At 43.5% G+C, this 24973-nt stretch overlaps 1 protein-coding gene across 3 annotated transcripts in view; it reads right to left on the bottom strand.

The window, feature by feature from the left end:
* The window catches only part of TBXAS1 (thromboxane A synthase 1), a 151013-nt gene that overhangs the window by 94748 nt on the left and 31292 nt on the right, over positions 1 to 24973 (bottom strand). For 2 of the 3 annotated variants that reach the window (XM_082473035.1, XM_082473034.1), the window contains exons 2-3: positions 20372 to 20465; positions 17688 to 17740 (exon numbers count right to left, since the gene is read on the bottom strand). In XM_082473035.1, coding sequence (XP_082329161.1) covers positions 17688 to 17740; positions 20372 to 20465 — 147 coding nt within the window. Of the gene's footprint in view, positions 1 to 17646; positions 17741 to 20371; positions 20995 to 24973 lie in introns of those variants that run through there. The other variant, XM_082473036.1, reaches the window with a different exon arrangement.

The raw sequence follows: 24973 nt of genomic DNA, 5'->3' as shown, positions 1-24973 counted from the left end.
ACCGTCTCGTCTGTCTTTGTGCCATTGGAAGACATAGACACAGACTGACATGAGTGTGGGAAAGGTCATAAAGAGGGGAGGAGTGCACAGCCCTCCCAGGAGGAGTGGGGACCTGATGGTAGAACGAGCTTTGCATTTGGAGTTAGAACTGGGTGACTTGGGGCAAGTCCCTTGAGTCTTGGGGTCACAGTCTCTACACCTGGTGGACTTCCGAGGTATTGGGTAGGAAACAGGTCTCAGCACTCTTCTTTAAGGACCTTCTAGGCTACTGCTGGGGATATGCTTGCTTGGTCCCTGGGTGGGTTTCTAAGTAGTGAGAACAGGGGGTTAATGAGGACTTGGGTCTGAGTTCACATAAGCCGGCCTGGAGAAGCTTCTTCATCCGTAAGACGAAGGGCCCTTCTAGCCCTGCTGAACTGTGGCCACCTCAAGCTCCAGTCAAGCTTTCTCCCAAACAGAGCTATGGCTAAACGAGGGAATTGGGCAGCAAGGGGGAAAATTATCTGAGACAAATCTGTAATGATAAACCTCTCTACTCTATTGGATATACCCACCCATTTAATATATTCAGTTAATAAAACTTATTCCCCAGAGGGGGACAGGCAGAGGTAAGCTACAAACCAATCTGCCTGCATGAGCATGGATATATATGTATATCTCGTAACAATAAAAAAAGAGTAATTAAGAGATGTATTGAAGTGTATAGAAATCCTGAAGGACACTGAAGATTGCAATTCAAGTTACTGTTCTTGGCGCAAATGTAATTCAATAGGGAACAGATAAATAAAAAGAAAGAAAAAACAAATTCAGAACAGATGTTAGGCAAGCAATTTTTTTCACAATAAGAATCATAAACATGAAGAACTTTGCCTATAAGGCAAAGCTGTTGATGCAAACAGCATCAAGCTACTAAATAAATAGTTAGATGGCACCGCAGGGACAAAGAAACATTAAAATAGTCATTTGGCTGTCCCAGAATATTTGTGCCCACACGGCTATGCCCAGGCGTGTAGATTCTCAGGCATCAGAGAGAGCTTTGTGTGTGTGTGCGTGTGCATGTGTCCTATTACATAGAATATGTGCGGGACATATATTTGTGTCAGAGTATGTAGCAAAATCTCCCCTCCCCCAATGATATGTGGACTCAGAATATGAACTGAGGGGCTTGGCAAAAGCTAGAATCACCTCTGAAAAGACACTGTGACCAGGAACCCCAGGCCATCAGAGGAATGTGCTGTCCTGGGCTAGGTATAATTAGAAAGCCCAGATGTGGAACTCTCAAGAAAGGAGAATTTAATGGCCAAAGAATTCTAGACTCAGTTGGAGAGAAACAAGAGGCAGTGGGGATAATTAAAGCACAGATCATAGTATTTTAGAAATAGAAGGAAGCTTCAAGATGATCATTCTAGCCCAATGCCCCCATTTCATAGCTAGGAAAATAGAGATCCAAAGAGGTGAGATGCCTGGGTGGGCAGTGCCTGGACACAGGCCATCTGCCTAGAGCAGCCCCGTAGCCAGGAGGAGGCATGAAAGGCCAGAGAAATGCCTCCCCAATTTTTCTGAGTACCCACGTACAGGAACTGGGGAAGTTCACCCCGGAGCTGGCTAGGGACGGGCTCCTGCTGGGAGCACTTCCCCGGGATGGCACGTGGCTGCAAGAGGACCTTTCGGAGCCCGCCCTGGTGGGCGGAGGCATCATGGCCAGGATCCCTGCTCCTTGGGCGGGCTGTGCTCACTGAGAACGCTGATAGTTCCTTTAGTCTCACGTGAGACCTGGGAGGTAGGCAGGCGCTCAGGTATTTTTAAAGGTGAAGATGGTGGTTACGTCACTCGTTCTAGTCCCACAGCTGGGAAGAGCTGAGCTCAGACCAGACCCAGCTCTGCCTCCCAACCCAGTGCTCTTTCTGGCGCCCTAGGCAGACCCCTAAGAGTTAGGCTAGAGGAGAGGGTGGCCCCTGGGGAGGGAAACCGGTGGTCTGAGTGAGTGTGGCCCAGCTAGTGCGTCATAAGAGCCTGCCCTTCACCTTACCCTGTATATCCAAGATGGCCTGACATGGTAGTAAGTCAATTTTGTACTTTTATGGGCTAACTCCTGGATTGATGGAGCGTAGGTCACTGATGGGGAAAGATTACAGACCCTTCTACCCAAAGCCTTGATTTTAGGACAAGAGACTTCCCCCAAGTCCTTTCGTTATGTCCCAGAGAAATAATACAAATTACCAAAATCAGCAACATAACAAGACCTTCCTGTTTGAGGTTTTCTTGGGGACAAATTTGTTCTGAAAGGCTTGTGCTCAGAGGAGATTCCTTTGGTTATTCAGCAAATAGTTCCTGAGCACTTTCTGTGTGTCAGGCTCTGTTCTAGGCCCTGGGAATAGCCCAGCAAATAAGAGACAGTTCCTGTCCTCATGGAGTTTGTGCTCTAGCAGGACAGCAGGACAGTAGACAATACGTGACGTGTTGTTAGGGCTGAAGTCCAAAGGCAGGAGTTCGGGGAGCGTCCAGGGAACAACAATAAGGGACAGTGGGACAGAAAAAGGCTTTGGATTAACAAGGAGAACCCACATGGCCCTGTGCTCGCCTCTTACTGATCACGTGTCATTCTCGTCTTAAAGACACTGATGTTTCTATTTAAACTGAAGCTAATGCAGTCAGCCCAGGTAAACTCGAAGGGCTGTTGGGATGGTACTGAAAGGACAAGACCCAGACAGAGCACTGGAAAACTGCTATGGAGTAATAATTTACTACGTAAGTGGCCCCAGGGAACAAAGATATATCTCTCTTACTGTCATAAAAGCAGGACATATAGCATGCACAGGTCCAGAAAGGGCCCAGAAAAGGATGTCCACTGCAGCATTGTTTGCTGGATGCCACTGGGTGTACCCCTCTGGGAAATTGGATGGGTAAGCCGGGTGGAGGCATGCTGCAGAGTGATAGGCGGTAGCCAGAGGCAACAGACTCCTTGGAAGCACAGCATAGTGATGGAGATTCAAAGCTTAGTACTAAGTGAAAAAAACTAAATGATAGAACGAGCTATATGACACTACCATTGGTGTAAGCTAAAGAAAACATACATGAGACCGTATTACCCAGTTTGCAAGAATTTGCACCAAAAAAATACACATTAAGCACAATGGAACAATGGAATGGTTGTCTGCTGGGGATAGGAAGGGGAGAGAAAAAGGTATGGGGCTAAAAGGAAATCAATAAACACGCAAGACACGTGGCAGTGTGTCCCCAGTTCTCCATAGCGCCACAGAATAAACACATATACCCCCACACAACCTTGAAAGGGAGGTGATTAATAATTACTGGTGGCAACACTGATAATTTACAATGGTGAAGTAAACTCTTCTTATCGATGACTGTTTTTTATGTGGAATTCTTTAGGAGTAAAATGCTACCGCTTATTAGATCAGTGTTTTCTCTCAATGCCCGTTCTCCATATTCTAGTCCCAAGAGATATTCCAGCAAGCAAAAAAAAAAAAAAAAAAAAAAAAATGTCTGTGGTCAAATAAACACACTACATACTAAATTTCTCACTTGGAGATTTTCCATGCACATTATTACGTGAACAGTTCTGAGAAGTCCTACAATAGAGACCTGTGTTCCTTTGACTAGCCCAGTGTTTCCAGCATTTGGCCAAGGGGAACTCCTCACTTTATTTCCATGTAACAATTATTATTGTCAATGGAAATGGTCCAAAGAACACACTGTGGGAAATGCCACTGAAGGATGAGAGGTGGAAGATTCCAGATTCCAAGCGTGGGCTGGGACTCACCCCCTCCCCACTCCTTCCCAGTGTGGCCAGGTAATCCTTCGAGCGCTTTGTTCCCAAGCCAACTTGGACCCAGTGTCGCAGTCGTAGCTACAACTTATGGTGGCAGAGATGGAGCTGTCTCTCCCTCTGCCATGTTCCATCTCCTCATGATGGTGGGACTGACCATTTTGTCTCTAGAATTCAAAGCCAACCTCAGTGGTTAACGTTGACTAGTCTTTATTCCTTATAATCAGTGAGTAGTTCAGTTCTGCTGTACAGCACATCTCCTTTATAAAAGTCTCCCTCTCTTTTCCTTATGTTTCTGATGATCCAAATCACTGTCATCACTCACCTGGGCTGTTAGAATGGTTGTTTGTTCATCTTTTATAGATTCCATCCTCCCCCTTCATCCCTCGCCTTGCCCTTCTCTGTTCTGTGCATCTGCACAATAACCCACTTCCTTAGCACCGTTCCTTAGGTCCATCTCCTCTCCTGCCACTGCAGAGAGGTTGTCTAGAGGTTGTCCTCACACTTTCCTAGCATATCTTCGGCCTCTATAGTCTCCCTTTCAGCATCTCAGCCAAAACTTCTAAACTTTTTCCCAAGCCTGTGTGCCTGGGTCCACGGGCCACCTGCCAGCTCTCCTTTACCTGGATAGCATGGAATTAGCTAGCCTCTCAGTGAGAGCACACGCTGTGTCCTGGGGGGACCAGGGGGGATTCAGCGTGTCTCCTCCAGCAAAGGGCCACAAAGCTGGAACACAGGCCTTGAAAACAGCAAAAAGACTGAGTGAAAGAAACACAGAGAGGGAAAACTCATAAGCCACAAATGACAAGGACATGATCTTGACAAATTACTTTAGGTAGGAAGCCCAGAGATTGAAGGGCTGGTGCCAGGGAGAGAAGTGTAGGCCCAGTGAACAAGAAAGAATCCCAGACAGAGAAGGCTATATTTATATGAGACACAAAGGCCACAGTGACCTGGTGGGAAAGAGGAAACTTGGAGTGGGCTGAAAGCAGAATCGAAAAGCAAACACATAAATTGTAAAGGGTTTGGCAGAGAGGAGTGAGATAAGGCGAGAAAGGGCTCTGGGTAAGGACTACTGGGAATTTATTAAAACGAACTGAATTTATGGTGCAGTACAAGCATCTGTTGATAACAGGGGTAGTCTGGTAAAGAATGCGCTCACTGGCTTGTAGTCAACAGGAAGCTGGGGCAAGATCACGGGGGCCGTGCATTCTGATCAGAAATGTGTCACTCACACTGACCAGTTAGGTTCCGGAGCACAGGAAGAAGTTTATATTTCTTCTAGAGTTCACTTGTGAGGTTTGAAGGCAAGAAGTAATGGCCACTCAGTCACGGTCAAAAGGAACAATAAAGCATTGCAACTCCAAATGCAGTTGCTACAGAAAACAGTATGGCAGTTCCTCAAAAAATTAAACATTGAAGTAACATATGATCCAGCAATTCCACTTCTGGATATATTCAACAGATCTAAAAAAAAAAACGTAAAGGGATGTATTGATGAGAGATTTGTACACTGGTGTTCATAGCAGCATTGTTCACAATAGCCAAAAGGTGGAAGCAACCCAAGTGTCCATCGACAGATGAATGGACAAACAAAATGTGGTCTATACATACAATAGAATATTATACAGCCCTAGAGAGGAAGGAAATTCTGATTCATGCTCCATGGATGAGCCCTGAGGACATTATGCCGAGTGAAATAAGCCAGTCACAAATGGACCAATACTGTATGACTCCACTAATATGAGGTACCTAGACTAGTCAAATTCACAGAGACAGAGAGTAGAATGGTGGTTGCCCGGGGCTAGGGGAAGTGGGGAATGGGGAGTTATTGTTTAATGGGTATAGAGTTTCCATTTTTCAAGATGAAAAGAGTTCTGGAGCTGAATGTTGGTCATGGTTGCACAACAATGTGAATGTACTTCATGCCACTGAACTGTACATTGAAAAAGGGCTAGGATGATCAATGTTATGTTGTTTGTACTCTAACACAAGAAAACAAAGTCCTCCAGCCAAAAGTTCTTCATGCCATCCTCAACATCTGGAGGTGACTAGGAAGCAGGGGACCCATCCATCCCACAGCCACGGGTCATAGAGTTCCTCTTGCTGACCGTGTTGTAGAAGCGCGAAGCCCCGTTCCAATTACTGAGATGAAATCTTTATTCTGTGGGCGTCAGTTGTGAGTGCTCAGGCCCTGAAGCCTGGTACTCATGAACAAGTATGTACTGGAGGAGGGAGGAACTCAGGATTCTAAGTGTCCAATCAGGGTTGGAGATAAAACATTACAGTGGGCCCCCAGCCTAAGGAGGACAAAGAACTGAGGCTTCTTGCTCATGGGATGGTCTGGAGAACCCAAACTCTAGCAGAGAAGTCTAAGATTTTGGGGAATCAGTTAAGAATCTTTGGGCTGGAGTCTTTCGGAAGGATCCCGGGGCCATGCCCATCATAAGAAACAACCTGTGGTCTGGCAGTGAGATGGAGAGGAGAACCTGAAGAGTTACAGACAACTTTCAAAGGCAAATGGAAAGTCCACTGAAGAACTGCCTCTCCGGTGGGTCATATGCCCCAGGTACTACATTAGCAATGGAGAAGATAGAGGGGGACAAACTAGGGAGGGCTTGGATTCCCTTCCGCTGGGGGTCCAGTTGTGAAGGGCAGTAGTTTCGATTAATACCTGGATGCCCACTTCCCCCGTAGTCTGAGTAGTATCAGTAGGTGCCAGTGGGTGTTGTAACACGACAGACCACACTTCCCACGTCCACCTACCATGCGGTGACAGGCCATCCACCAGCCGTGCACTCAGGGCAAAGGTTAGTAAGTTCTGCTTTAAGCAGAGGCAAAAATAGAATCATCTGCTAACAGTCTCCTTAGTGGTTAATGTGGGGAGTCTGGGGAACATGTCAGAGAGTCAAGCTTTTTAAAACAGGCCAATAAACTGAGAGCCTCACCCAGAATGGAAAAGTTGATATAGCGGGTTGCAAAATTCTTGCAGCTTGTGAGCGAGATGGGGGAGAAGTTGTTAGGAGCATGGTCTTGAGATGCGAAAAATAATCAAGGAACTTATTTGAGTAGTTAAGTTTCTCTGATCTGCCCCAGGTATGTAGGCATCATAAAACTTGGCAGTGCCTTGCTGGGAATTACTGCATGTGCACAGCTGCAGAAATGTTACACATAAGACTGACCAGGAAGAATTGGAAAGCATAGTAAACAACCCAAACTCTGAAAGATTTAAGGGTCCTGAGGAAGAACGGAGACCATGTTCCATTTTAAAGATAAACTTTGATTACTCACACTTTAGTAGAATTTCAAATGTTTGTGTGATGGTGTATGGCTTTTTTTTGTTTGAAAGTTTACACTGTGTATCTAAAGTGAATTTAGTTTAGACATGTATTGCTGTTGCCTTTTGCCCTATGTGAGGAACACAATTTAAAACTGTTTTTTTAATCATTCAAGGGTTCTGAGAACTTGTTTGGGAAAAGTTTTTCTGCTCACAAAATAGTGATCAAAGAGGAACTTTAAGCTGCATGGGAATTGGGAATTTGTTGCTTCTTTGAATTTAGCAAAGATTTTTTTTTTAATTACGAAATCAAAGATGGTTCGTCATTCGTCTTTTTGAATAGAATGGGAAAGCTATTTGCATTCTCAGTTAATTAGGGTTAAGAGCCACAAGAATTGGGTAAATGTGTGCAATTTTTGAGATTATCTGTACAAAAGAGTTCTTGACAGAAGATCTATGCGTAGTGCCATGTGTTCTCTGGACCTACTTCCAGATGGGAGAATGCCTTGGCAAATGCCACAGTGATTCATGACTATGTTACATAACTCTATTTTGCATGCTGGGTTGAACAACTTGGATTTGTTGCAGGTACAATACAATTAAATATGACATTCATTATTCGAAAATATTAACTAGAAACAGCTTTTATGCAATTGTAATTTGAGAAGTTCTATTGTTTGGGAACACGTCTGTGCAGGGCTGTCATTTGGGGGGATAAAGAAGTAGTTGATACCAAATTTGATTGTCCCTGATAGAGCATGAGCCCCCTTCCACTTTGAACCTGATATACTGGTGGATTTTGGAAACGCGGGTCAAGGAATGCAAAACTGAAGATCTGTGGCTGACTTCCCAGCCGGGCGCTCATCCCCCACCCCCAGTCCAGCTGCCCCCAGAGGTGGAACAATCCCCAGCATCCTCAGCCTCATTCTGTCCCAGCCAGGGTGGACCTTTTGTCCCCAGCTGGTAACAGGGGTTGGGGCTGGTGTCTGAGTCCTGGGCCTCACAACATGCTCTCAGTCTTAGGACTGAGTATCTGCACATGATTTTTTCCCCAGGCTCCTCCCACTGAGGCCCTGCTTGTGCTCTTGCCAGACTCTCTTCTCAGGGCCCAGAACACCCCCTAGTTGGGCCCTAACGTCCACTGACAGGCCTTCTTGATTCCTGCTTTACTGGACTCCTGACTACTATCCAGCCAACACCTTCTCTGTGGGCAGTTTTCTCCTGGACCATCCAGTGATTACTAGAATGGGGAGTTGTCAATTTCTTCCCCTTTCAATGCTGTGCTTTGCCCATCAGCGGGAACCTGCTCTGTCAGCACACACAGCCCGGTCGGGTTTCCATGCCCAGACACCCCAGGGAATGGGGCGACTTCCGGTCTCTAAGCCACTCCCTCCTGCTGCCCCACCTCTTGGAAGTAAGCCATCCACTGGGCACACCTAGCTAAGATAGGGCATCCACATAATTACTTACTTAGACATTTACAATCAATGCAGAAATCTTATGGAGAGATGTTTTACATTGTCAACTAATATGTTTTGGTAAGGTTTTTAGCTTGAAAGATTCTGGTAATGCTTCAACTTATGATTTTAAAGAAGAAGGAAAGACTATCGAGCAGCAAGGTCTCTGCCCAGGTCCACATAGCGCAAGGGCCCCATCCCTGGAGGAACGGTGTTTCATCTTAGATTCTACTTCAGCTGACAAAATCTCTTTTGTCAGAAATTTCTCAGAATCTTAAACCACACTGGAGCAAAACCAGGGGCTTATAAAATTTTTCTAATGTAGACTTTTGGAGTTGAGTCACCTAGTTTTGAACTGGAAAGGACATCAGATACCATCCAGACCTTTGCTTTTCAAATTGCTCATCTTGACTCACTAGTGGTTATGAAGCCAATTTTGTGGGTCGTAACCAGCTTGTATTTGTTTTGTTTTTTCATGAAATAGAGTAGAATAGAACAGAGTAGGAGAATAGAATAGATCAAAGTGGATCTTATATAGTAAAAGATATTTAGTAAAACTTTTATTTCAGGTGTGTGTGTACGGGATCATAATGTAAAATATATTATTTACTGAGGCTTATAATTAAACAAAGTCACTGATCTAGTTCAAATCCCCTCATTTTATATCTGAGAAAACTGAGGTTCCAAGAGGGGAAGCGAATGGCCCAAATCCATTAAGCTAACAGGTGGTAGATAGAAAGAGAGTCGGAGCTGAAGTTTAAACCCCAATTTTCTATTGTAAGTTGGCATGCTCTATTTGACGTTTTTCTACCCAAACAAGAGGAATTAAATATAGGCTCTTGATCTTTAGGAGAGTGGGTCACAAAAACTTGGACAGCAGTAGTCACTAAAATATGCAGCAACCATCACCTGCAGGTTGTCGTAGAGTGAAGATGGGGGGCAAGAAAGTGGTGTGAACTAAGGGGTAAAAGAGGAGGTCAGAAGTCCAGAAAAATGGGTACTCTTCAGAAGGGTCTTTGGATGAAGACTAGGAAGAAGTCTTAAACCATAAGGAAGAAGGAAGCTTTGTAGTAATTCACCATTTGGGATAACAAGAGACCATGAGAAGGGCAGATAGGGTGAAGAGTCTATTAAAGTTTCATTGGAGAAAAGTGGGGCTCTAATAGAATTCTTCTTTCTCTTTTTGATCTAAATCGCCTAGTTGTCTGAGGACAATTGTTTTTTCGATAATTCTACCTGTTGGGCTATGCATTTGGATCAGTGATAACTGTCAAATATATTCCTGCGGACAACTTTCATCCTATTCTCAATGGCCTCCTAAAAAAAAAATCAACCCATTTTGTCAGGGTATTTGCTCTTATAAAATAATGTGCCCCCTAAAGTACAGTAACACTTTAATAAACACTCACTTAAAAATGTATCCTAAAAGGCCGAGTGTTAGTGATTGATCTATATTGAGCAGTGAGACTATTGATATTTAACTCACTGAAATGATTCTCAATAATTATGACATAGGGACCATCAGGTCTCATATTCATTTTGGTTTCAGACTCAAATTACTTGAAACTAGTGATTCTAAGCTTTGCTTCCAACACTTTCATAAAAGACTCAGCTTTTACCAAGCTAGGGGACCCAAATATTGCCCCCAGTCTATCCTTATGGCCAGAAATGTGAGGATAATTTAAGATTTCTGTACCTAATTCCACAGTTTCAAGGGTACTGTGTTTTCTCAGTGATCATGGTGTGTTTTCATTTTCATCATTTCCTCTGAAAACGGAGTCACGTTTTTAGGTCACTTAGTAAATGGGTCTCATTCTGAGGCGTGCACTCCCTATTAGCAGCAGAAACTTAAAAGTTTGACTCCTGTGCATTGTCTGGGAGGCAATTTTGCAACTGTGGCTTCACTTCAACCTAAGATTTCTGCCTTTCTTCAACATCTATGATTCTATGGAGCTCAGTCCAGTTTAAAAACAACCTCCCCATATCAGCTGCCCAGTGTGAGTCTGAATACTTGTATTTTTTTCAACAAATCGGCAATAGTTTCCACCCCACCCATCCTCTCCCTCATTTTCAAGTCCAGCATATTCAGATGCCTCAGTGTCTTCTAAAGCAAAGAACAATCACGTGACACAGGGTGCAACAGGCGGAGTCCTTAGGATCCTTTTAGTTTCCAGAGTTCTGGATCTATGGAAATAGGCCAGCAAACCTCCCACATGTTGATGACAGAGCCATCTGACTGCATTAAAGTAAACCATCTCTATGCAGCTCTTCAGCCTCATCTAAATAGTACACAAGCACGATGGTGAAGAAGTTTTCACACCTTAGTCAGTTCCGGAACACACGCTTTCCTCCTGGAATGGAATCTTAAATGAGCTTAAAAAAAATGTCTGAACGACCCTATTGTTATCTTTGCTGATGCCACATGTTTTTCCACATGTATCCCAAAGTTCTCAGCTTCCTCACTGCCTGGTGACAAGGTGTTATTAGTTCATACGTGCTAGGTAGTTAAATAGAACATGGTGCTAAGAACCTCCAAGTTGGAGGCATATGCGGCACCTCTACCTCCTGTGGGCGTGAACTTTGGGTCTAAGTGCCGTGTCCTTTATGCTAAAGTCTTCTTTATATTTGCTAAATTGATTTTTTAAAATAAATTTATTTATTTATGTTATTTTTGGCTGTGTTAGGTCTTCGTTGCTGTGCGCGGGCTTTCTCTATTTGCGCGAGCGGGGGCTACTCTTCACTGCAGAGCACGGGCTTCTCATTGCGGTGGCTTCTCTTGTTCCAGAGCATGGGCTCTAGGCGCACGGGCTTCAGTAGTTGTGGCTCACGGGCTCACTAGTTGTGGCATGCGGGCTCTAGAGCGCAGGCTCAGTAGTTGTGGCGCACGGGCCCAGCTGCTCCGTGACATGTGGGATCTTCCCGGACCAGGGCTCGAACCCATGTTCCCCGCATTGGCAGGCGGATTCTTAACCACTGCGCCACCAGGGAAGCCCTGATTTTTTTTTTTTTTTAAGGTGCAGAGACCTAAGGTCCCCTGGGAGATAGACTGCTTTAGATTCTGATACTCACAAAGATGTTCTTAGAATACTCTATTGCTGCTAGGTATAAGAAGGTGCTATACGTACCAAACGGGAGTATTCAGCGTGGCACTAGCCTATGATCAAGCAGAAGAATGGAGCAGAGAAGTCAGGAATACATATAGGAACCAATAAATGACAAAAATGACATTTTAAATCAATTGGGAAAGGATGCATTAACAGAAGGAACGTCACCATTTGGAAACAATGAGGGTGGATCCCTACTTCCATCCTTACCTTCAAATAAATTCCTGGTGGATCAAATATCTAAATTTTTAAATGAAATAAAAAACACTAGAAAAAAATGGAAGTTTAAAAATATATATCCTTAGTGGAGAAAGCCTTACTGGGTAAGATACAAAATGTAGACACCATTAAAATAGATTAAATTCAACAATACAAAAACAAATGTTTTCTGATTGGAAGAGATACACAATAAACAAAGTCAAAGACGTGATAAAAAGGAGAGAATGTTTGCAACATATATTAAACATAAAGGGCTATTTTCTTTTTTTTAATGGTGAATTATTACTGTATATTGACTGAAGCAGCTTGGTAATATTGCAAGTCTTTTAAAAACCCATTTTATTAAAGTATAATACACTTACATACAGAAAAGCATCATATACATTATTGAAAAGTGTACTGATCATGAATTTTCACAAACTGAACACTCTCATTGGCAGCTAAATGAAGAAGCAGAAGATTTCCAGTGACCCAGACCCCTCGTGAAGGGCTATTTTCTTTAATAAATAAAGAGCTTCTACAAATAAATCGGGAAAAGATCAATAACCCAGTAGAAAAGTGGCAAAGGATTTTTCAGAAATTTTAAACCTATGAAAAGATGCTCAAACTTGCTCATAATTAGAGAAATGCAAGTTAAAACTACCATCAAATGGTAAAGATTTAAAACTGTGACCACACATTTTTAATGTGTGAGGGAACCAGGTGCCTTCATCTGCTTATTTATGGGAGTGTAAATTGCTCCCTAGTGAGAGCAATTTAGCTATATTTACCAAAATAAAAATGTAGATAATCTTTGACCTAATAATTCCATTTCGAGGAATTTATCCTACAGACATACTTACACAAGATAGTAATGATGTATACACAAGAATATTCACTGCTGTATTGTTTATAAAAGCAAAAGGCGTTCATCAACTGAGAACTTGTTTTTAAAATTAGCATACATCTATACAGTGGAATCTTTAAAAAAATAGAACAGCATTTAATAAGAATGAGTGTGTTGAAACGGGACAATTTCCCAAATATCATTAATGAGCAAAGCAAGGTGAAGACCTACATCTATCATATATTATTCATTTGAGTATTCAGAAATTGATAACAGTTTGCTTCTGAGGAGGACTGGCTGAGGGTTCGAGGTGGGAGTCCGTTTTACTTTTTTTCTGTGTCTTTGTACTTTATGAATTATGTGCAATGTGTATGTTTATCTACTCACAACCTAATGTTCTAATGGGAGTTTATAAGATTATTCAACAAATCTGGCTTGATGAAGGGATGGATACAGGAATCAAATGGAGGGGCATGGGTGATGGATACCAGGAAGCATGGAAGTCAAATTCAACAAGACGGAACTAAGTGTCTACTAGAAATCAAGATGAAAGCGATGCGGGGGGCAAAAAGAAATGGGGATGAGGCTAAATAAAAGAATAACTGCAGAGCTACCACTTACAACAGAGATGAGGTAAGGGGAAAAGGGGCTTTGGATAGGAGCCTTTAGGAGTTGCACGTGAGCTGAACGTAGGCTGCTGTGTATGTATTTCTAAGTAATTCACAGTAACAGCACAATAAATGCTTGTCATCCACTGGCTTACAAAGTTAGTCACGAATTGGAGGGAACATAATCTCTATCCTGTTTACACTCAATCACAAATGTATGATGATTATGTTGATACTCTTCTTTTAGGCTTTGGGAAGGAATATAAATCCAGTTTGGGGCTCAATCTCAGACTGAAGGAGTTAACAAGTAATCATTAATTGAAGGTTATCTAAAGCAGTAAAGCCTTTCTTTCTTCATAGTATGTTGCCAGGGGTACATTAGTCCCCCCTTACCTGCAGTTTTGCTTTCCCTGGTTTCAGTTACCTGTGGTCAACTGTGGTCCAAAAATGTTAAGTGGAAAATTCCGGAAATAAACACTTCATAAGTGTTCAATGGTTACGTGTTAAAATGTTCTCAGCAGTGTGATAAAATCTCCTGCCATAAAACTCACCCAGGACGTGAATCATCCCTTTGTCCAGCATATCCTGCCCACCCATTGGTCACTTAGTAGCCAAATCAGTTTTCAGATCGACTGTCATGGTATCTCAGTGCTTGTGTTCAAGTAGCCCTTATTTTACTTAATAACAGCCCTACAGTACAAGAGTAATGATGCTGACAATTTGGATACGCCAAAGAGAAGCTATAAAGTGCTTCCTTTCAGTGAAAAGGTGGAAGTTCTCCACTTAATAAGGAAAGAAAAAAATCATATGCGGAGGTTGCCAAGATCTACAGTAAGAACGAATCTTCCGTCCATGAAATTGAAGAAGGAAAAAGAAATTTCTGCTAGTTTTGCTGCCACACCACAAACCGTAAAAGTTATGGCCACAGTGCCTGATAAGTGCTTAGTTAAGATGGAAAAGGCATTAAACTTGTACAGTAAGGTATTCTGAGAGAGAGAGACCACATTCACATAACTTTTATTACAATATATTGTTATAATTGTTCTATTACTGTTGTTGTTAATCTTTACTGCGCTTAATTTATAAATTAAACTTTATCATTGGTATGTATGTACAGGAAAAGCATGATTTACATAGGGTTCAATACTGTCTGTGGTTTCAGGCATCTGCTGGGGGTCTTGGGACATACCCCTCGAGGGTAAGGGAGGGGGCTACTGAACTAACGTGCAGTTCAAGGGCGTTCTAATCATGAATTGTGAAGAAAAGTTGTATAGGTGTGCATGCCAGCCCTCCTGCTTTACAGTCAAGTTCAAAGGAGCCAGAGACAATGTGCATAGTTTTATTTGCACAGGGCCTAGCAAAGCAGGCGGCATAATTAGACACTTGGTGAAGACACTGGATTCTCAGTGGTGGTCTTGGTGATGGTAATAAACATTGGTGCTGTCAGCCCCTCTCAGTGGAAGGCTTCTCCAGCACTACCTTCCTCAAAGCAGGAAAGGGAAAAGGGGAAGAAGCAGGTTTCCAGTTTTGGGACCCAAACTCTGACTGAGTTGCTATGGTGACAACAGATAATAAGCATAAATAATCATCAGGTTTGGTTTTCAGGTACAGAGTAAAGAGAAGACCCCCTCTGCCCACATTTTCTCCCAACATATAGTACTGCCCCGTCATCTAAGGACACATGTATCTCTGTATGGCCTCAACTGCATGGGGTTTCACTTGTCAAATGATGAATCAATCTACTACTTCAATTTTAAGGGGACCAACATGGGATCAATAATGTTTCCTAATGACAGAAGGAGTCTAAAAGTTAAGACAATTCAAACCAAATCATTTCCTGAAAGAAGGATCTTTCATTGATCATGGTCCATCCTTGCCATTCCCAATCAGTGAAACCATTTTGTTCAAATTTAAGCAGTAACAAAATAATTTTTAGGGCTAGAACGGACCTTAAATATAGACTAGTTAAACCCTTTCATACTGAGTCTCACCCAGGTTACAGAGCTCAAACAGGACTTTACCCCACCACTGCAGTGCCTCTCAATCCAGCAGTGGACGCATTGAAAAAGAAGTCAGCATTTTAAGGCTTATCATTTTTTCTAAAGCAGAAAAAGTTGATAGCTTTGTATGAAGAAATTATGCCATCACCTTTCATTTTTTTCCCTTTTTACGAGAGTTGATACTGCAATTTCTCTCTCTACAACCTCACTTGAAATCATTCTCTATGATTTAAGTTTTCTTGAAAAGAAAAGGGTACCTTGTGTTAAAGTTGGGGGTGAAAGTTGATTGGACATCCTGTTGTCAAGGGAATCAGTTGTTTCTCTCTCTCTCTCTCTCTCACTCTCACACACACACACACACACACACACACACACAGACACACCACCACCACCACCACCACCACCACACAATCCACCAGTTAATACAGTGCCATTTAAACTCTTCATCTGACATTTAAAAATTATTTTAAAATACCCAAGGGCTGTACTCTGAAAATCTGTACAGAAGTACTCCAGGGAGGTAATTCCTAGAACTCAAACTCAGGAAGGCCTTTTTCTAATTCTGGGGAAGCCACCATCCTTCTGAGTCAGTGCTATGTCTCAGAAATGTATGAGACAGTCTCCAAGGTCAATGTCAAGTCAACTGCAGAATGAGACTGTTGGAAAGATAAGTTCTTGAGTACCTACTATGCTTAAAGCAGGAAGCTATGAACTAAAAAAAAAAAAAGAAAAAAAGTAAGTAAAGACCAAGCTAAAAGGAATCTTAGAGAGTGAGGTGGAGTTCCCTATTACTAAAAATATGCACCATCTCCCCACTCTTCCTTTAGAGGAATACATCTCCCTGCTCCATCAGTGTCAGGCTTGGCCGAGTAACTTGCTTTGGCCTCACTGCACGCAGAGTGCGCTTTCTGCCTTGACTTTGGGTTTGGCCATATAACATGGTTTGGCCAATAGAATGTTAGCAGAAACTTAAAATGTTCTTGTATTTTGGGGCTTGCTCTCTTGACCCTTTGCCTTCACCGTGAGAAGAGCCTGCCCTGGCTTGCCTGCCATTCCAAGGAGGATGAGACAAGTGCAGAGCGCAGCTGCCCCAGCTGGGCCTGGCCTAGATGAGCCACCTCCCCAGCTGCACCTGCAGAAGCACCAGGAAGCCCAGCTGAGCTTCCCAGCCGGGCGAGCTTAGATCAGCCAATTCCAGCCAACCCTTAGGCACATGATCAATGATAACTTATTGTGTTTAAATCACTGCATTTTGGAGTAGTTTGTTATCCAAGAGTAACAAGCTAATCAGAGACCATCTAGTAGAATATCTTCATGTACTACCTTTGCAGTGTTACACAGTAAACTAAAGAGTGATAGCAAACTAAGGAGAACTTGGCCAAAACCGTGGATCTCCTGGCATTTCCACAAAGAATACAAGTGAATCCCTTTTGAAAATCAACACTGGGGGAACAAGCATCATGTCGTATGGATAGAAGGGCTCACAAACCACTGGACCCCGTTAGGATATACAGTAGGGACACCACAGAACTTTGCTGCACCTAGAAAAGTTATCAGAGACCTGAAAATCTGCAAAAGAGCTACCAAAAATCATCCATCCGGTAGCTGAGGGAAGCTGCGTGAGAAAAGACTAAAATGTCTAGGACTCCAGTGTGGAAGGATGTGTGCTGAGAATCAAGATGATTCAAGTCTGTTAAGTCTTGAATAGGGTAAATGGTCTGATCATGGGTTTGTTTGTCAGATTCTCCAATTTTTTTTTTTAAAGAAGCATACTCTGAAGCATAAAGAGGGAAAATACAGGAAAAATACGGGGAAGGCCTATATTACTTCACGTGGCTGAGAATTAGGGTGACCATGTGACCCAGTATATCCCGGTCAGTCTTAGTTTCTGCTGTTAGTTTCTGCTGTTGTTCTGGGGTAATTAGGAACAGCACCCCCTTTAACTTTCAAATGTGTACTGTGTCGGATAGTAGATTATATGGCCATATAGCTGACAGCATATTTTACCCATGGGGTTGAACAAAACAGGTCCAAATAAGGTTTAGATAAGTTCATGGGGAAAGACTTGCCATGGGTTGTCAAGGCAAATTAGACTGAGGTGTGGAGGGCCATTGTGTCCTTTGCAGCACAGCTTTGGCACAGTGGTGAGAGATGGTCAAGGCACCCAGGGCCTGACTCAGATGGTCAGGGTTTAGAGGCTGGGAAGTGGTGCTCTTCAGGCTAGCACCGTGCACACTGGGGACCCCTGGGGTCTTCTCTAGCAGCCCTGTCTATACTGCTGGGCCCTCGCTTTGTGGATGCTCAAAAGTTATAAACACATGCAACATTCCCATTCTTGTCATTCCTTCCATATCAATTCAACACACACAAATCAAAATATATGGTAGAAGAATGGAGTTTCCTTCTTACCCACTCAGAGGTCCGTATTGCTTTCTGAGCTCCATCTGGCTTTCCCAGAAACCCTGCAGAAAACAGAGCACTGTAGTAAGAATCAGATGAAACAACATTTCAAACATTCAAACTTATTCAGAAAGGAAGTCTGGAATAGTGAGAACACAATTACATAAACAATAAAAAATAATTGAAGTTATATTGTTTTCAAGTACTTTGGAGTATTAGAATAAACTAGTTGTGTGAAAAAACAATATCGCCAAGAGAAAGTCTCAGTCAGCTCTGCTTTAATGGACAGAAGAGATCATCTGTACTTATCCTGTTTTTGTATAATTGCTGCTAAAATATTTGAAAATTGTTTGCTTTCTCAACCATGTTCACATTCTCCTCTGCAATTTGGTTTATATTATTATTATTTGGGGCAAAACCTCTTTTCACAGCCACTATATGTGTAAATGTCTGCTGAGTGTACCCAAATTATCACAAATTCTGAATTACGATCCAAGTTAAATTTTAACTAAGATCAACATATTCAAAGCATAAGAACCTTAGAGCGACTTTATATATTAGACACACTTTGGGGTGGGAAAGGAGGATTCCTGGAGATATACATGGGGTGGAGTAGGGGTAGAGGGTCAGAAAATGCTAGACCCACTGTGCTGCAGGGGCGGAGTATGTGTGCAGATGTACACAGGGGGATGGTATGGGTGAAGGCTTGGAGATGGCTGGATCCATCGTGTTGTGGGAAAGAAGTAAACATGAAAATGTTCTCGGGTTGGGATGGAGGCGGAGGAGAGGAAAACGCTCTAGACTTGTGCTGTGGGAATGGAGTGGTCAGGCAGATGTACAACGTGTGGGTGAGAGTAGAGAGTTGGGGGGTAGAACAGGTGGATGCTCGTAATGGAAATCCGTCCCAGGCTCATTAAATCTAGCTACGCTGTCTAAGCTTGCCGTCTATCAAGGAAAGCTCATGTGACTGTAGAAACGGTCGATGAAATAACTATGTTCTAGCAAGAACTTGGCAGGGTTTGCAGCTACAGGGGTGACGAACAGAAAAGGAGCCTATGTGGAAATTATCCAGAGGCAGGGCACAGTGCTCTTGTCACATCGACGGGGATACAGCTTTCCTCAAAATGTTGAGACTAAGTTAATTACTCGACTGAAGGCAACTGATCATTTCCCCCCAGAAATATGTGACATTTATTTGCTTCAATTTCCTATCTGGTTTGTTGTTCTGTTTTGGTACTTAGAAATGTCTTCACACTTGCTCCAAGGAGCTCATGGGGAGCCTTGATGAGACGCTGTTGGTGAGCTGAAAGTTGTGGCCTGGCCACCCCTGAGCTAGATAGGAGAGAAGGAGGTGTTTAAAAAAACGCTGGGAAGAGAGAAACAGCACTAAAGAGTGGAAAGGGGTGTTGGACTGAGAAAGGGACAGAAAGGAACAGAAGAGAAACTGAGATGGGAAGGAAAAAGGACAGAAATAGCCTATGTTATTTTCTATCTAACGCCAAGGGCCAGCCTTTCCGGGGGCAGGGGTGGGGAAATCCTAAAGAGATCTTAAGGGGATATTATCAGGACTGGCCCCAATTTCGTCCTTCCTGCCTTTGTTTGGCTTAGTGGCTCTTCACATGCAGGATCTGTAGGCTCCTGATGTTGGGTCTGGTGGCAGCACCCCCAGGAGTTAGCAGAATAAATCATCCGGCTTCTGAGAAAACCCAACGTGAGGAAAAAAAATAACCTTCGAAGATAGAGTCCTGGGCCCCTATCTCCAAATGCCCTCTGGCATTTCCACTTCCATGTTACTTTGGAAAATCAAAGGCACCTCCTTAAACCAGCCAACCTCCTGACCTTTGATTTTTGTCAACTCACGGCCATTCTCCCTTGAATCCTCCACACCTGATTCGCCACAAGAGTTACTAATTTTGCCCCCGCTGTTCTTCTCTTTCACTCTCATCTCCACCCGGGCCACCACATCCAGACCTCAACAGCAGTTGGATTCTATAGACCTGACCTAAATCTTCCCCCTTGCAGAGAAATCTTCCTCTTTGGTGTCCCCCTCCCCACTTCTATGCAGCAGTAATGGGACACGCACAGTTCTTCACTTGCCTTTCTGGACTGTCAGTGATCTAGCCTGTCTCTCTCTCTCTCTCACACACACACAGCGGTGTTCCCTGGCACTCCCCAATCTCCTCTTTCTAGTGCAGGCTGCTTCCCAAGCTGTGCCCTATTTCTCACATGGTGCCATCATACACGTCATTGCTCCCCACCTGGTGTGTGTGTCTATCGCTCCTGTAGACTCCCTCCTCCAGGAAGTCCTCCAGGATGACTCTAGCGCTGATGAAACTCCCTCTCCTCTGAAGGACAACCTCAGCTACCATCTCTACCACCCACGCTAGCGCTAGGGCATGGGCAACTTCTACTTCTTCCACATTCCAGGGCCTGGCACACCTTAGACACTCATTAATTGGGTTTTTGGATGAATGAATGGATGCCAGGACTCAGTATGTATTGATGAGTGATCAGTGAGGGATCATTCTCATCACATAAGAATTGATGCAAGCAGAGGAAGGCTCATCCCGTAGCACCTTCACACATAGACCTCCCTGGGTGTGGGCGACCTAGACGAGAGCAATGCTTTGTGGGTAAAGCTGCACTGGGCTCAGAGCATCGTATGCCAAAAGACAGTGGAAGGTAGCCCTTACCTGGCGGAAAAATGTCAAGTTTCCAATAAAAGGAGAAGGCTTGGGATGTCTGATGCCCAGCTTCTCTAGTCTTGAAAATGCTGATGTGGCGTACCTGAGGGGAAAAGCACATTTTAAAAACCAAGACACAGGTTTGCATTCACACTTCTGGCCCTGTTAGAAATCAGAATTATTGAGTTCACCAGAAGTAAGGGTGGAGGAAGTTTCCAGTTGACAGCATCTAAGGACTGAAGAGGTGGAGGCCTAGAGGTGAGGGAGTGGCATGAATAGAGCTCAGTAAACTCCTCCTGATTAACAGGCTTGAGATAAGTCATCCTCAGATCTCTTAGCTGGAAGTCCGCTTAGAGATGACGTAGCCCAAATGCCCCTTCCCCACCTACAATTTCCATCAGTAAAATTTTTAAAATTTAATTAATTAATTAATTTATTTAGGCTGCTCCGAGTCTTAGTTGAGGTGCGCGGGATCTTCCTTGTGGCATGCGAACTCTTAGTTGCGGCATGTGTGCGGGATCTAGTTCCCCCACCAGGGATCGAACCCAGGCCCCCTGCATTGGGAGCGCGGAGTCTTACCCATTGGACCACCAGGGAAGTCCCAGTAAATTTTTTTTTAAAACTGCACCTTGGGAATTCCCTGGCAGTCCAGTGGTTAGGACTCTGCAATTTTACTGCCTAGGGTCCAGGTTTGATCCCTGGTTGGGGAACTAAGATCCCACAAGCCGTGTAGCGTGGGCACCCCCCCCCAAAAAAAACCAACCAAACTGCACCTCTCCCCACTTCAGCTCCTCGGCCTTTAAATCTACCATGAACAATTGTCTTACAAGGCAAAGCAAAAAAAGTAACAATGGCAAAAATCAGTTCCCTGTGCAAATATGTGGTTTTCCTTGGTCAAAAGTGATCCCTGGATATAATTTTTCCCTCATCACATTCCATGGCCTAATAGAGAAAAATAAAAAATAGGGATGGAAGGGACACACCATGGAGACAAGACCTCATCACCAACCACTTACAAACTCTTTATGTCTGTTTTCATGGCCTGAAACCATATGGGAAGCATATTTTCCTTACCCAAAATCAGGAAACGTGGCCCGACAGATTTCTGTGCCACTTTCCAGGAGAAAGCGGCAGTCTGAGAAGTGCAGTGTGGCTGTCAAAACATTGGAATTACTAGGATATTTCAACAGTTTATGGGAACAGAGGGATAACACAGTGAAAGTCAGAATTGGCTTAGAAAAACCTGGACATATGGCTGTAATCCCTAATCAGCCAGCCAGTTAGGTCAAAAGTTCAGTTAGTTCAGAAAAATTAATGAGTCAAACTGGGTGTTTAGCATCATGCAAAGATCAGCCAAATCTCAATTTAAGAGCAAGGAAAAATATAGAGAATATTCATACAGCCAGACTTCATAGGAGTACTGGAACTTAAAAAAACCCACTGCTCTAAGACTCACTTATCATTAGAAAGATGGAATGTTTGCTGTAGACTCGAACCTTCCCCTTTGCTGCCTGCTGTCCAATAAGGAGCACTTAAAATAAGAACATTTCAATGAATACTCAAATATTCAGGGAAAGGACAACAGGTTAACTGTTGATTTGTGTTATTCTGAGCAAAGCATCTACCTTTAAAGTGGCCACAGGGAGAGCCAAGCCAGGGCAGAAAGGGAAGGTGGGCTCTCCTCCAGTTCTCCTGACCAAGGTTTCCACCATATAGCTGCATTATTGGGTTTGAATGAATCCCCAGGACATCACATTTAAGTCCACGTTCAAGTGTAATTACAAAGCACACTCAAGAGCCATGTGTGAATTATGTGGATTAGTCATGCCAACATTCCTCTTCATTAGTGTGTATGCCAAAGGTTGACAGCAGAGTGTGTAAAAGTTATTCAAGTAGACTATGATGTTTCAAATAACCCCCTTCACACGTAAGAGGAAAGACCAGAGGAGACTTACCAGTCCACTTAACACTCCCTTCAACATCCTCAAATCTGGTTTCTAGTTCATTTTTTTCATCAGTTTTTGTGAATTATTTTCTAAATGTAATCTCTAATGGGTAGAAAGAAATATGTCGATCTTGGGCCACGTAATTACCTCTTAATTTTGTAATTAGATGTCTTGATTGTCTAATTAAAGGACAAGAAGTCTGTGCCTAATTACACATGCTAATTATCATGCAAGCCCATGCCCTAATTATGTAACTCCACTTACAAAAATACCACTGTGTGTCTCTGCACAAAATTCAGACATTTCCAAGCATATGGCATCAGCAGAGAATGTTCTGGACACAACCATAAACTTCAGTTTGCAGCCTGGAGTCAAGTATAGAACTTAAGTGTCTTCAGCGAGGAATTGGCCAAATGTTGCCATCAGTAACTAGAGGCCTTGCACTAAAATCTGCAGGGAGAGATCACTGTCTCCAGACTTCTGAGCAAAATTGCAAACTGGGTTCCATTTGCTCCCACTTCCTTCTCTGCATCCATGTTTCATATTCTCTGGTCCCAGGCTCCGCTCTGTCTCAGCAGGCTCCTAAACCAGAATCCATGGACTTCAGGAGTTAGGGGTTGAATTGTGTCAACCCCCCCGCCGCACCCCCGTAAAATAAGTTGAAGTCCTAACCCCCAGTATCTCAGAATATTATCTTATTTGGAGATAGGGTGGCTGCAAATGTAATTAAAGATGAGGTCATACTGAAGTAGAGTGGACCCCTAATCCATTACGGCTGGTGTCCTCATAAGAGGACGCCATGTGAAACATGGAGACACAGGGAGAATGCCACGTGATGACAAAGGCAGAGATTGGAGTTACGTGGCTGCAAGCCAGGAAATGCCAAAGATTGTCAGTAAACCATTGGAAGCTAGGAAGAGACAAGGAAGGATTGTTCCCTACAGATTTCAGAGGGAACATGGTCCTGCAAAAACCTTGATTTCAGACTTCTGGCTTCCAGAACTGTGAGACAACAAACTCCGGTATTTTCAGCCCAGTTTGTGTTACTTTGTTATGGCAGCTCTAGGAAACTGGTACACCAGGAATACCCATGAATGAGTTTTAGAGAGTCAGTGAAAAAAAAAATTTTTTTAATGTCTCCTGTTACCTTAAAAATTGTTATTGTGGGGGGCTTCCCTGGTGGCACAGTGGTTAAGAATCTGCCTGCCAATGCAGGGGACAAGGGTTTGAGTCCCGGGCTGGGAGGATCCCACATGCCGCGGAACAGCTGAGCCCGTGCACTGCAACTGCTGAGCCTATTCTCTAGAGCCCACGAGCCACAACTGCTGAGCCCGTGTGCCACAACTACTGAAGCCCGCCTGCCTAGAGCCCGTGCTCCACAACAAGAGAAGCCACCTCAATGAGAAGCCCGCACACCACAACCAAGAACAGCCCCTGCTCGCCGCAACTGGAGAAAGCCCGCGCACAGCAACGAAGACCCAACACAGCCAAAAATAAATAAATAAATTTATTATTTTTTTAAATTGTCATTGTGAAAATTTTATTTTTTATGTCAAATTGGGCCATTAAGTCCTGAGCCATCAGAAAAGTGCTGGTGGCCGGGGATGCTAGTAAATCAGGTAATATGCAGACATCGTGCAACCACCATGTTGCGATTTTTAGAATAGCTTCTCTTTGATGGGAACTAATGCAAGTGTATTCCACAATTATGAACATGAACATCTATCATTGTTTACATTAAGGATACTTAAGTTGGAAAATGACAACGGAAAGGATATGCAGTAGCTTCAGATAGCATCCTTTGGTTTTACTTCTACAACTAAAGTAGTCAGTTATCCCTGTAGGATACAAATCCTGCCGTACCAGTGGTGCTCCTTCTACTGTCCATTCTCAAAATAAATGGAACCACATGGGATCATTTTCAACATAAGAAATTCCCCAATACTTTGTCTTCCCCAAGACAAAGCCCTTTCTTGATGCATTCAACAAGAGTGGTCAGCCCATCGCTTAGCCCAAGCAGCCGCTCATGATAAATTGGGGGACATTTTGATAAATTGTGTATTAAAGAGATGAGCTGATTGAGGTTGGAGCCAAAGTAGAAAAGAGTCAAACAGTGGCTTGTCCTCCAAGAGTCCCTCATTGTGTATCTTAAGCAACGGCCATAGAGGAGTTGTCTTCTCTCTTGTGTGCTTCTGGGAACAGCCAGCTCCTAGGCCCATTCCTTATGTCTTCACAATCCCTATCAAAGAATGTCTACTGGGACTTCCCTGGTGGTGCAGTGGTTAAGAATCCACCTGCCAATGCAGGGGACATGGGTTCGAGCCCTGGTCCTGGAAGATCCCACATGCCCTGGAGCAACTAAGCCCGTGCGCCACAACTACTGAGCCTGTGCTCTAGAGCCCGCAAGCCACAACTACTGAGCCTGCGTGCCGCAACTACTGAAGCCCATGTGCACCTAGAGCCTGTGCTCTGCAACAAGAGAAGCCACCGCAATGAGAAGCCCCTGCACCACAGTGAAGAGTAGCCCCCACTCACCGCAACTAGAGAAAGCCCACACAGCAACGAAGACCCGATGGGGCCAAAAATTAATAAATAAATAAATTTATTAAAAAAAAAAAAAGAATGTCTACTTAGTGAGCTGCTTTTGGAAATTTCAGCAGCTATT

The sequence above is a fragment of the Balaenoptera physalus genome (assembly GCF_965194825.1).
Source record: "Balaenoptera physalus genome assembly, chromosome: 8".
Lineage (NCBI taxonomy): Eukaryota > Metazoa > Chordata > Mammalia > Artiodactyla > Balaenopteridae > Balaenoptera > Balaenoptera physalus.
Note: the sequence above shows the minus strand (reverse complement) of the source record. Positions and strands in the feature narration are given on the sequence as shown.